The 13,732-nt window shown below is 43.1% G+C and overlaps 1 protein-coding gene across 13 annotated transcripts in view; it reads left to right on the forward strand.

Annotated features, from left to right (window-relative positions):
* The window catches only part of Vsig1 (V-set and immunoglobulin domain containing 1), a 165,054-nt gene extending 152,620 nt beyond the window's left edge, over positions 1–12,434 (forward strand). For all 13 annotated transcript variants that reach the window (XM_050124025.1, XM_050124027.1, XM_050124026.1 and 10 more), the window contains 4 exons: positions 3,009–3,164; positions 3,514–3,633; positions 8,385–8,526; positions 11,903–12,434. In XM_050124025.1, coding sequence (XP_049979982.1) covers positions 3,009–3,164; positions 3,514–3,633; positions 8,385–8,526; positions 11,903–12,245 — 761 coding nt within the window. In that variant the 3' untranslated portion in view covers positions 12,246–12,434. The remainder of the gene's footprint in view (positions 1–3,008; positions 3,165–3,513; positions 3,634–8,384; positions 8,527–11,902) is intronic.
* The last annotated feature ends 1,298 nt before the right edge of the window (positions 12,435–13,732 follow it).

A 13,732-nucleotide genomic window follows, 5' to 3' on the forward strand; every position in this document is an offset into this window, starting at 1 on the left:
ATGCTACATCAATGTGTATATTACGCAAAATGTTATACTCTACCCATGATGTATATATGTTTATAGGTAAACAGCTAAGAACGTGGGTATAGTATAGCCATGTATCCTTGAGACATTTCTCACTGAGTATGGCTATCAATCAATCCCGTGTATTTGCTTTACATTCATGCACTCCTGCATCAGAGCTCGGGAACATGCCTCAGTTACTGTTCTAAGCAATGGAAATAGTAAGATGTAAAAAATAGGGTCCCAGCCCTCCAAAAACCCAATCTGGTGAAAGAGACAGATTGCACGAACACTTTCAGTGGGAGGAGAGCTGTGAAGGCACAGAGAAAGCTACAGAAGGGGAACTAGAGAAGGCTTATCAGGGAAAAAGACTTGTGTTGGCCGAGGGAGGATGCCTAAGAACGTGTCAGGTAGAGCAGAGGCTGAAGTGGCAGGGTACATGCAGTTCAGGTGAAGAAAGCAGCCGGGAGCCGAGAAGCAGGTGGTTTGGATGGCCATTCATTTAAGAGACCTCCATTAGTCATGACAACCCCCTAAAATCAATCTCTGAAAAACACCCACATCGACTCTGAATAATTATTATGTGTACATTTGGAATGAGCACCATCTCCATTCTGCAGTTTGGCGCATAAAAATTATTAATTTAGAGTTGCTTTGTGAACACACTGAAGCATTTTCATCTGTCTTCTGGGATGAGCCTTTTCCTTCCACCCAAATCCTGATGAAAGCAATAAAGCCAAAGGATAGATCAATGGCTTTGCCAGTAAAACATAGTAGCTCTTTGGGGGTACTTTAGCTGGATGAAATGTCAAGCTCAATTCAGATTCAGTAGTTTTAGAAGATATATAGATTTGCAGCTTGTCTCAAAATGAGTCAGCTAGTGTTTTGTTAATAATAAAAAAGGAGAAATAGAAGGAGAAAAAGAACAAGAAGCCTAATCTAGATTTGAATCTAGCCTCAGTGAATGAGTGCTAGTTATTCTAGTTTGCTATGTATAATTTAGTCCTGGTGCCTGACTTTTAATGGTGAAATGCCCACATTTTTTCTGTTCAGATTGTTCTGTTCTTATACAGGGGCTATAGCAGTCAGACCATTTTGTAAAGACATTAAGCCTAATCTTAGTTGAATGGAATAGTTAAATGGCCTAGTTTAAGGTTGATAGGGAGAATATTGAAATCTAAATAGAAAAATCCTCTAACTCAAAAGACACCAGTTTTCAAAGGATAGTGGAGCATTTTAAAGAGTTGTGCTTATACCTGTCTTCCTCATGCATACAAGGGTTTGAGTCTGAGATGGCTTATCAGAGCAGAAGCTGGTAGAAGATTGATTTCAGTATCAAAAATTAGTCCAGTCCATAGCCAACAGCAATTCCATGTGCAATGCTTTGTTTTATGATATTTACTTTTGCCTGGCCAGAGGTTAGATCATTTCTTATTCATATTTTATAGATGAGACAACTCGAGGCTCAGTTCAGTTACATAACTTGTCCAAATACCTATAAGGTAAAGTTGCATAGCTCAGGTTCTGTGTGGATCCAGATCTGTGATCACATGTCCCAGGACAATCAATGAGTAGTCTGAAGCATTTAAGTTATAAATTTCATAAATTAGATGCTAGAGGGATGGATTAAGATAAGGAAGAAGAGCTGGGTACAGTATCATATGCCTGTAATTCTAGTACTTGGAAGGTAGAGGCCAGATTCAAGTGCAAACCCAGCAACTAACCAACCAACTAACCAGAGGAACAGAAAACCAAAGGATGGCTATTCATTGGAAAGTACATCCAAAGCTTACAGTCATCACCCGTGTGTGCTATTAGGGACAGACTACGTGGCATAAAGTGAGATTGTGATTCACAGTTACCCAGAGAGCGTCTCCTTGATCCAGGTCTCTGTCCAGGTGTTGTCATAAACAGCTGAAAAACGGCATGTCCCAAACTGCCCCCAGCATCTCTCCTTCCTCCTCATCCCATCCTCTAAAGCTTGTTCTTCTACCTGAATTCTTTCTCTTGGATGGTGGCAGGATCATGGATACAGAATCCGAAGCCTGGGAATCAGCATAGATCCTTACTTTCCTCGGTAGCTAGCTGGTCACTAGCTCCTGTGACTATTTTCTTAATACCTCTTGAATCACCTTTCCCTTGGTCCAGGGACCCTCAGTATCAGAGAGAGCTGTATGGGAAGTACTAGAAAGAGCATCATTACTACCTTTCTCAAACTCCTTCTGTGGTCTCCCTGTTCCCCGTGCAAAACATGTGTAATACAGCGCCCCCCCCCCCCCACCGCGAGCCCCAGTGTTCTGTTAGTTCATCTCTCTCCACCGTTAGCTCCACTTCGGCAGTGCCTAGTCCAGTACTGGATAGAGAGACGGCACCTAGCTAAATGCTTGCCAAGTTGCAGAAAAAAAATCGAGACTGTAACATCATATAGCACCAATGCCAAGTGGGCTCCTCTGCTGAGGAGGACTCGGGCAAATTCAAGCCTTCCAGAGAGTTTGGGTCACCTATAGATGAATAAATGAAAAACTGCCTTAGCCTCACAAAGGAACAGAAAAAAAAGGAAGTATTAGTGGACTATTTTAAAAGGAATTTCTAGAAAGGTTTAATCTCCAAGTATTTAAGGGCTCTGTTTTCATTTAAGATGGCTTTTAAAGCACAAGCTATGTTTCTACTCAGAGTTCAGTTACATTTGCCTGTTTTAATAAAGGCATATTTTAGAATCCAATGAGGAAGTGTATGGTTATAAATCAGGGGACAAGGCAGACAGAAGAGACACTATTTGAATCTTAATGGCCTCCTGACTAGATGGTCGCCGTAGCGTAGCTGAAGTGCTCTGCTCCCATCTGGTGGTACAAGCAGAAAACTGTCCAGAGCAAGGTTTCTAAGAATAGACTAAATAAGCAAATGCCCGTATAATCTGTACAGTGAAAGTGAGAAAGTGGCTGCCAATGTCACAAAACTGTCAGTTTCTTACAGGAAGCTCACTTTTTGTCTTTGCCTTACAGTCAAACCTTCCAAGCCCTTTTGTACCATCCAAGGAAGACCAGAAGCAGGCCACCCAATCTCCTTGTCTTGCCTTTCTGCTGTTGGAACACCATCCCCTGCGTATTACTGGTATAAGATTGAGGGGAACACCATCGTGCCAGTAAAAGAAAGCTTCGGTGAGTATCGCCTTTCCTAACTTCCGCTGGATGTGCTCCCCGATGCTTGCCTGAGGTCCTCAACTGTTTCTTCCCTTGATGTCAGTGTGTGCATGTGTCTGGAGCAGACGTGTGCTTAACATGATACCTGCCTGCTAATATGAGGATTGTGGTGTGTCTGTTTCTCGGAGTCTAGAATTCGGCTGAGAGGTGGTGAATGCGGAGGGCCTTCGCTGGGCTGCTTGTAGAGCATTGCCAGAGACCTAGGTGGAGCCTATTCATCTCAAGAGAGGCCGCTGTGGGCGGGCATTAAACAGCGTACACTAACATGACAAGAGATCTTAAAAATTCCGTGTTCTTGTTTTGACAGACTCGGCCACTGGAGTTTTGGTTATCGGAAATCTGACAAATTTTAAGCAAGGCTATTATCAGTGCACTGCCGTCAACAGTCTCGGCAATAGTTCCTGTGAAATTGACTTAACCTCTTCGCGTGAGTTGGCTCTATGGCTTTCATACTTTATCCTTCAGTTAAGTAGTCTGGGCCTGCCCATTGAACAGATTAATTAGGTTCTCTCCTTAGTCCTCCTTGCCTCTCTGGAGGTGTCTGTGCTTTATTGGTAAGTTGATAATGAATGGCCATCCAGGTCTCTCATTTCTACATAGTAATATGTTCCCTAAATTCTTTTTTTTCTTTTTTTTAATTAATTTATTTATTTATTAAAGATTTCTGTCTCTTCCCCACCACCGCCTCCCCTTTCCCTCCCCCTCCCCCAATCAAGTCCCCTCCCTTGTCAGCCCAAAAAGCAATCAGTTCCCTAAATTCTTCACCGGGTAGTTTATTTAAGGATCCTGCAATCATTAGAAAGTAGGTATTACTCTTGGACAAATAAAAAACAGCAGTGTCATTAGCAGTCTGGGATGCTCTTTCTTTTGCAGTTGATAATTCCAGCTAGTCCCTTAGCTATCCTTTTCAAATATATGCCTCACAGACTTCCTGCTTCTTGACTGCCTTATTAAGACTGGCCTCTAGAATACAGGGAAACCCTCCAAGATAAGGCACAGGCAGGACTTTCTGAGCAGGTTTTTGGTAGATCAGAAAAATAATAGCGAGAACTGATAAATAAGCTTGTTCTTGCGTGAAATTTAAAAGCTTTTGCACAGCAAAGGAAACAAGAGACTGAATGAAGAGGCAGCCTAGAGAACGGAAGGAAATCCTCTACCGCCATTTAGCCAACAGAGGGTTGACACTTGGAATAGATGAGGAGCAAAATAATTAAACACGAATAATCCGGTCAATAAATAAGCAGATGTTTTGTAAGACAGGTCTCAGAAGAATTACAGATAGACAACAAATAGATGAAAAAAAATTCTGTGTTTTTCACCATCATGGAAATGCTATCAGAGTTATGGTGAGCTTCCATTTCCCCCCAGTCTTATGACTATCATCAAGAGCTCAGACAACAAACGTGGACGAGGATATGCAGGAAAAGGAACCCTTACATGCTGATGGTGGGGATGTGAATTAAAGCAACCACAATGGAAGTCAGTCTGAAGCTTCCTCAAAAATCTAAAAATAGAATTACCAGCTGTACCACTTTTGGGTCTATAACCAAAAGAATTCAAGTCAGCATGCCGCCACAGAGAAAGCTGGGTAAGCTTGTTTATTTCCATGCCACAACACCCATGTTATAGACTCACAGATTGTCATCGCCTGATGGACACTCCAGTTCACTAGCATTATATGGTTTGCAGGAAATGAAAATTACCATAGTGAGTGACGTAAGCCAGATGCAGAAAGAGAAATATCATGTTTTCTTTCGTAGGCAGGATCTAGATTTTTAAGAAGACATGGAAGTAGAGGGGGGCTGTTAGGGAAGACAAAGGGGGACCAGTGGGAGGGGAGTGGAAGTGGAACGAGAGACAGTAACAGGGATGTGGACATGATCTAAGTAACATGTATACATCCAGGAAAACATATTTATACCTATAATGCAATATCTACATTCCAATAAGAAATAAAACCCAAAAGTTTAAAGGCAAAAATCTGCCTATAGTAACCAGACAGCCCTATCTACAATCACAATACCTGATGAGTACGATTGTTATTATTTGTATTAAATTGTTTCCCATACTATACTTGCTACACGAGCAACACCTCAGTCTTCCAGTTGAAAGGCACTTACTTGCTCTCTGAGATTCATAGTTAAAGAGCCTTGAAACTGATAGACTAGGTCAATCCTGGGACAAGTCCTCACGAGGGATGTCTCCCGAACCTCTTAGGGCTCGATTGAGCACTTAGAGCCTTGCCATCTGCCCCCCACTCTCATTACTTTCAGCTCTTTCCTCTGGCCTTTCTCCTGAGACCTGTCTGTACAGGCATGGTTCTCTGTTGTCTTCCTTTACTCCTCACTCAATTGTTGCCCACCCTTCTAGAGACAGACACACATGGCGGATGTCCAGTCGTGTAAGACTAGTACCCGAGTCTTCTTTCCAGTGATCTCCAGCACTCTCCTGGCTTTCCTTCTTCCCTCTCCTCTCCCTTCTTGCTTCCTTTCCTTTCTTTGCCCTCCTGTCCTTATCTTCTTCCTACATCACCTATTGGCTATCTACTATGGACCATCATAGGTGATGCAGAGACCGACATTAAGAAGAAAGGGCTTTCACTCAAGGAGCTCTCCATTCAGCTAGAGGGCTGAGCAAAGACTGTATTGCTAAACGCTACCGTATAGGTCCATACAGGGATAGACACTTATGGTTACAGCTCTGGAGCAGCTGCGCTGACCAAGTACTGTTTGAGCTGGTATTTGAAGGTACCACCAAAGGCTATTGTTTCTGTAAAATTGGTAGGCTGGGTGGAGAACAAAGGCAGAGCAGCAGCTGTAGAAAGATTAATGGCGAAGGAACACGAGGAAGAGCCACAGAAAAGATCACTGGGAGACGGAACCATAATAAATGATTATTTCCTCCCGATGTCAAAACTAGTGAGAATGTATTAAAACACTAAGCAAAGCCCCCGAATGAGGCAGTTAGTGACCTTAGGGAAAGCATTTTAAAATGCTGAACAACACAGAATCAGAGGATGGATGTTTCTGGTGTGAACAATATTTAATTTTTATAAACGTAACGTTTTATTAAAATAGTATTATAATTGTATTAGGAGATTGTGGTGGGAGATGAGGAGTGCTTTGAAATTCAGGAGGGAATAATGAACATTGGGAAAAGGGAGGCCATCTAAGAGCAAGTATAATAGAAGTCTGGAGGCAAGAGCAGTTTTGGATCATCCCACCAGTGGCTGGGGTGGGTCAAGAGAACACTGCTTTGTTAAAAGTTTAGAACTGTTTAATTGTTAAAGTTATTTACTTTAACAATTAAGATATTAGTTTTGTTTAGTTTAATTTTTTTAAATTGTAATTTGTTTATTTTTTAAATTTTATTTTACATTCTATCTATAGTTCTTCCCCCTACCCCTCTTCCCGCCCCTACCTCCCCCTCCCCAGCTGACCCTCCATCCATTCCTCCCCACAGTTAAGGGCTCCCATGGTTAGTCAACAAAGTCTGGCACATTAAGTTGGGGCAGGACCAAGCCTCTCCCTCCTGCATTAGGGTTGAGCATGGCATCCCACCATAGGGAAGGACTCCAATAAGCTGGCTCATACACCAGGGATAGATCCTGGACCTACTGCCAGGTGCCCCTCAGATAGTCCAAGCTTCACCACTGTCTCCCACATACGGAGGGCCTAGTTTAGTCTCATGGAGGTTCCACAGCTGTCGGTCTAGAGTTCATGAGTTTCCACGAGCTTGCCTCCGCTGCCTCTGTAGATTTCCCCCTCAGGATCTTGACTTCCCTTGCTCATATATACCCTCTTCTCTCTCTTTGACTGGATTCCTGGAGCTTGTCCTGGGACTTCGTTGTGGCTCTCTGCATCTGGTTCTGTCAGCTGCTGGATGATGGCTCCATGATGATAGTTGGGTTACTCACCAATCTGATTGTTTCATACATTTATATAATGACTTTTAGTCATTTTCAGTCCCCATCCCCCCTCACTTGCCTCTCACACTAGCTCCCATTTTCTCAACAAGTCCCCTCCACCTTTCATGTCTTCTTTTTCGTAGCCTACTAAATTTAATTAGAGTTTTTTGCCTAAAGCATTGGTGAGAGAATATTTACTGGAGCGAGGCCAGTTTATCAGTGGATATACCACTGAAGAAAATGGCATTCCCTCCTCCAACATCTGTTGATTGCCGGTAGTCCACCACAGAGGGGGTCCTTCACTCACTCACGATGAAATGTTCAAGGGCTCCGTCCTGTGCAGACAGCCACAGCCTTTGTGATTTCGTGAGTACAGCAGCTGCATCACACCCAGATGTCTTTCTGCTGCCCATCCTCCGGCTTACACTCTTTCCATCCCCTCTTCTGCAGGGCTCCCCCAGTCTTGCTGATATAGCTGTGCTGTCCCATTGAGGGTTTTGTGAGACAAGGTCTTGCCATGTATATGGCCCAGGCTCTCTGGAAACTCAGGATTTTTCTGCCTCGGCCTTTTGTGCCCAGCTACATGGATTTCTTCCATCATAAGAAGATGAGGAACTTATTATGCAAACCTAGTTTTTCATTTCAAAATATAAACAGTTGATCCTTGTTTAAGGGGAAATAGATGGGTATGGGCTGGCTTATGACCCAGACATGTTCTGTCAGGGACGACATGTCTGGGCTTGGAGGCCTGGTGCTCAGCTGGAATGTCTCGCACTCATTCAATTTTTCCATAGACTGATGTAATAAACCAGATGCCTGTTTATCCAAATGGCCATGTCCTTTTGCTCATAGAGTTCATGAGCAGGGAGTGTATGGGGAAGCTTTTTTATTTTATTTCACTTAGGCCTTAGGAAAGCTGATGAAATGTCCTTGTCTCCAACAGAGCATGTTTCTGGTTACCAGATTGCCATGACAATGTCTCTGACCACATAAAGGCACGCTGAAAACTCTATTCCCTAAATATGGATTTAAAAACAAGCTTGCCTGCCAAGTGGCCACAGTTTTCTTCACTGGTGCGCATGTCAATGTTAAGCTGCACAGTCAAGGACCTCAACTCGCAGAATTCTGGGAATTTCTGTTCCGTCCACCTGTATCTGTCACTTTCTTGCATTGTGAGCCTTCCAGATCATTTTTCATCAGTCTCAAATACATATATATATATAAGACGAAAATGTGTTTGGTTTTACCAACTGCCTGTCTGTGTCCTTCAGATCCAGAAGTCGGTATCATCATTGGGGCCTTGATCGGCGCCCTGATAGGCGCTGCTGCCATCATCTGTGTGGTGTACTTTGCACGGAACAAAGTTAAGTCAAAGCAAAGGAAGAGGAACTTAAACCTGAGCACGGAACTTGAGTAAGCCCTTATATCAACTAATTTAATCATCACAAAAGTCCTTTTAGGTCAGAGAAAAACCATTTTAAGATATCGTAACATATTTATCTTTACACCAACACAGCCATAAACATAATTGTGGCTATTTTAATGTAACAGGAGACCTCCGAAGGCAAAAGTGCATAGGGTCCAGGAAAATCAGAATTTGGTTGGCCCAAGGCCTGTGCTTTTAGCTACACTGCAACGTTTATCCACCTGCTCACCTTTCCCTCTTCTTTTTAAATTTTTTTATATTTTTGAGACTATAATTACAGCATTTTCTCCTTCCCTTCCTTCCCTGCAAATCCTCCCATATACTCCCCCCTGCTCTCTTTCAAATTCATTGCCTTTTTTCATTGTCATTGTGTGTATACAGGTATATGTATATATACTAAAGACAACCTGCTCAGTTTGGATAAAGTTACCTGTGTGCATGTTTTCATGACTGGCCATTTGCTATTGGATAAGCAATTGGTGTGTCTTTCCCTGGATTTACTTTCGTTGATTTAACTTAATTGATTTAATTAATTTAACCTAATTGATTCCACAAGTATGTTTTGTATACCAATTAGGAAGCCTAAGTCTTTTTTTTTAATTTATTTATTAAAGATTTCTGTCTCTTCCCCACCGCCGCCTCTCCTTTCCCTCCTCCTCCCCCAATCAAGTCCCCCTCCCTCGTCAGCCCAAAGAGCAATCAGGGTTCCCTGCCCTGTGGGAACTCCAAGGACCACCCACCTCCATCCAGGTCTAGTAAGGTGAGCATCCACGAAACTGCCTAGGCTCCCACGAAACCAATAGGTACAGTAGGATCAAAAACCCATTGCCATTGTTCTTGAGGTCTCATTAGTCCTCATTGTCCACTATGTTCAGCGAGACCGGTTTTAACCCAGGCTTTTTCAGACCCAGGCCAGCTGGCCTTGGTGAGTTCACGATAGAACTTGTCTCAGTGTATGGGTGCACCCCTCGCGGTCCTGAGTTCCTTGCTTGTGCTCGCTCTCCTTCTGCTCCTGATTTGGACCTTGAGATTTCAGTCCGGTGCTCCATTGTGGGTCTCTGTCTCTGTCTCCTTTCATCGCCTGATGAAGGTTAATATTCAGGAGGAAGCCTATATGATTTTCTTTGGGTTCTCCTTCTTATTTAGCTTCTCTAAGAACCCGAATTATATGCTCAATGTCCTTTATTTATGGCTAGAAACCAAATATGAGTGAGTACATCCCATGTTCCTCTTTTTGGGTCTGCCTTACCTCACTCAGGATAGTGTTTTCTATTTCCATCCATTTGCCTGCAAACTTCAAGAAGTCCTTGTTTTTTACTGCTGAGTAGTACTCTAATATGTATATATTCCATACTTTCTTCATCCATTCTTCAATTGAAGGGCATCTAGGTTGTTTCCAGGTTCTGGCTATTACAAACAATGCTGCAATAACATAGTAGAGCATATATTTTGTTGTGTGATAAGGCCTCTCTTGGGTATATTCCCAAGAGTGGTATTGCTGAGAAACCTCCACACTGCTTTCCAGAGTGGTTGCACAAGTTTGCATTCCCACCAGCAATGGATGAGTGTACCCCTTTCTCCACAACCTCTCCAGCAAAGGCTATCATTGGTGTTTTTGATTTTAGCCATTCTGACAGGTGTAAGATGGTATCTTAAAGTTGTCTTGATTTGCATTTCCCTGATCGCTAAGGAAGTTGAGCATGGCCTTAAGTGTCTTTTGGCCATTTGAACTTCTTCTGTTGAGAGATCTCTGTTCAACTCAGTGCCACATTTTATAATTGGGTTGATTAGCCTTTTACGGTCTAGTTTCTTGAATTCTTTATATATTTTGGAGATCAGACCTTTGTCAGTTGCGGGGTTGGTGAAGATCTTCTCCCAGTCAGTGGGTTGCCTTTCTGTCTTAGCAACAGTGTCCTTTGCTTTACAGAAGCTTCTCAGTCTCAGGAGGTCCCATTTATTCAATGAGGCCCTTACTGTCTGTGCTGCTGAGGTTATACGTAGGAAGTGGTCTCCTGTGCCCACGTGTTGTAGACTACTTCCCACTTTCTCTTCAATCAGGTTCAGTGTGTTTGGACTGATATTGAGGTCTTTAATCCACTTGGACTTGAGTTTTGTGCATGGTGATAGATATGGGTCTATTTTCATTCTTCTACAGATTGACATCCAGTTTTGCCAGCACAATTTGTTGAAGATGCTCTCTTTTTTCCATTGTATACTTTTAGCTCCTTTATCGAAAATCAGGTGTTCATAGGTTTGTGGGTTAAAGTCAGGGTCTTCTATTCGATTCCATTGGTCGACTTCTCTGTTTTTATGCCAATACCAAGCTGTTTTCAATACTGTAGCTCTGTAATAGAGTTTGACGTCAGGGATGGTAATGCCTCCAGACGTTCCTTTATTGTATAAGATTGTTTTGTCTATCCTGGGTTTTTTGTTTTTCCATATAAAGTTGATTATTGTCTTCTCCAGATCTGTGAAGAATTTTGATGGGATTTTGATGGGGATTGCATTGAATCTATAGATTGCTTTTGGTAGAATTGCCATTTTTACTATGTTGATCCTCCCAATCTAAGAGCAAGGGAGATCCTTCCATTTTCTGGTGTCCTCTTCTATTTCTTTCTTCAAAGACTTAAAGTTCTTGTCAAATAGATCTTTTACTTCCTTGGTCAGGGTTACCCCAAGATATTTTATGCTCTTTGTGGCTATCGTGAAAGGTGATGCTTCTGTGATTTCCCTCTCTGTTTCCTTATCCTTAGTGTATAGGAAGGCAACTGATTTTTTGGAGTTGATCTTGTATCCAGCCACGCTACTAAAGGTGTTTATCAGCTGTAGGAGTTCTTTGGTAGAGTTTTTGGGGTCGCTTATGTATACTATCATATCTAAGTCTTAAACTAACAAGTTGTAGACACAGATGCAACTGAACCATGGATTTGACCCTCAACCACTTTCAGACTCTCTCAGTTGTCCACATTTTAAATGCTGGTGTGTCTTTCTTGGACTTTCATATTGTTGAAATTTAATCTTTCTGAACTCCAAAATGGACACATGTGGTCTGACAGCAAGTCAAAACATCAGGACAAACAGATGGCCTAAACTAGTGGGTAGCGACCCCTTTGAGGGTTGCATGTCCGATATTTACATTATGATTCATGGCAGTAGCAAAATTATAGTTATGAAGTAGCAACGAAAATAATTTCATGGTTGGGGGGCAGGGTGTAACCACAACACAAGGAACTGTATTACAGGGTCACAGTATCAGGAAGGTTGAAAGCCACTGGTCTAGGACCTATTTGTCACTAAGGCTATAGTTTTTCAAGTTCAAAGTTCCCTAAGGTTTTTCTGGGGATTTTTTTTTTTTCCTTACAGGCCAATGACAAAGGCAAGCCATTCCCAAGACAATGAAGTCATTCCATCTGAAGAGATCCAGCTAGAAGCAACTCATCCATCTTCCATTCATGGCGCCCAGTCCACTGAACCTCCTACTGCCATCTCAGGGCCAGATTACGAGCCTGACCCCCAGCTTGAAACCACCACACAGCCTGACCCTGAACCAGAGCCTATTCCAGTGCCCAAGATGGAGATTCAGTTGGAACCGGAGCTGGAGCCAGAGACAGAGCCTGAGTCTGAGCCTGAGCCTGAGCCTCAGCCTCAGCCTGGAATTATAGTTGAGCCCCTGCGCGAGGAGGGAAAGGATTCAGTTCAGGCATAGGCGTACAGAGGCGCGGCACTAAGTACGGCAGTTCTCACTTACGAACCCATTCCTGGCCTTTAATGTTTGGTGAACTTAACCAGTCCCCAGTTTGTCCTTCCATCGTGGACAACCCTCATCTAACAACATGCTCATACTTACCATTAATTCAAAATAAATAAACCAAGGCAACTACTAAAGAAATGCAAAGGTTTCTTTGTTTCTTGCCCATTTCTATTATGGGGTAAATCACAGGAGAAGAGATTGGCCTATAATAGTCAATCACTACTGGCCCAAATTTCTGGTGACTAGGTAGATTGTCACTATTGGTGGTTTTAAATAGTCTCGTACTATTTAAAATAGTTGATATTTATTCCCCATTTTTAAGATCACAGATCACCTTGTGAGTCTAGGAAGACTATGGATCCCTAGCCTTTGAAAATGCTTATGCACATGTCACATACAGTTGATTTATGTTTTTAATATAGTATTTTTATTACTTGGAGATTTCATAGAATATGAAATATATTTTGATAATATTAACTCCCTTCCCCCAAATGCTTCCCAGATTCATCCTCATCTCCACTCTCCTCTAAAAAATAAGCCATGTCAGCTGGTGGTGGCACATGTCTTTAATCCAAGAACAGGGAAACAGAGATGATTGAGAGGGGGCGGGAATACGAGGATGATTGACAGGGGCGGGACGTAGAGATGATTGCCAGGGGGCGGGACATAGTTGATTGACAGGGGGCTGGAATACGAGGATGATTGACAGGGGGCAGGAACACAGGATGATTGACAGGGGGCGGGAACAGGTATGATTGACGGGGCGGGACATAGAGATGATCAACAGGGGGCGGGACATGGAGTTGATTGACAGGGGGCGGGAACACAGGATGATTGACTGGCTCAATGATGTCACCTGTAAATGGCCACAAATGGCTCCAGCGTGACCACGCCTACTGTGCCTCCCTGTGTGTGAAGCTGATTGAGGTGGGCAGGGCCTGTGTCCCAGGGAATGATGGGATCAGCACTACAGAGGCAGGTGAATCTCTGTGAGTTTGAGGCCAGCCTGATATACAAGAACTAGTCCCAGGGAAGCCAGGAACCAGGGTTTATATAAATAAACCCTGTCTCAAAAAAAAAAAAAAAAAAAAAAAAGATGGGTGGATGGATGTATGTGTGTGTCTGTGTGTGTGAGAGAGAGAGAGAGACAGACAGAGAGAAAGAGGGGGGGAGATAACCCACTAAGTTTGTGTTGCCTGTATACTCCTGGGTGTGGGACCATCTTTTTTTGGGGGGGGGTAGAGATTTTAATATCTTAAATCAGAGTGGGCCCGCCTTTCACTGCCAGGCCCATTCTGGGGCTTCCTATCTTCGTATTGCCTGGAAGGCTGCACATACGTAAAGTGTCAGGTTTATACACCCTGGCCCAGAGACAGTCTAGGATGGGAAAGGGGAGGTAGGGCAAGAAACATCCTTTCTCCCTGGCACTGTGGGCTCACCCT

This window comes from Alexandromys fortis, unplaced genomic scaffold (assembly GCF_014885135.2).
Source record: "Alexandromys fortis isolate MF-2015 unplaced genomic scaffold, M_Fortis_MF-2015_v1.1 scaffold_195, whole genome shotgun sequence".
In the NCBI taxonomy this organism is placed as follows: Eukaryota; Metazoa; Chordata; class Mammalia; order Rodentia; family Cricetidae; genus Alexandromys; species Alexandromys fortis.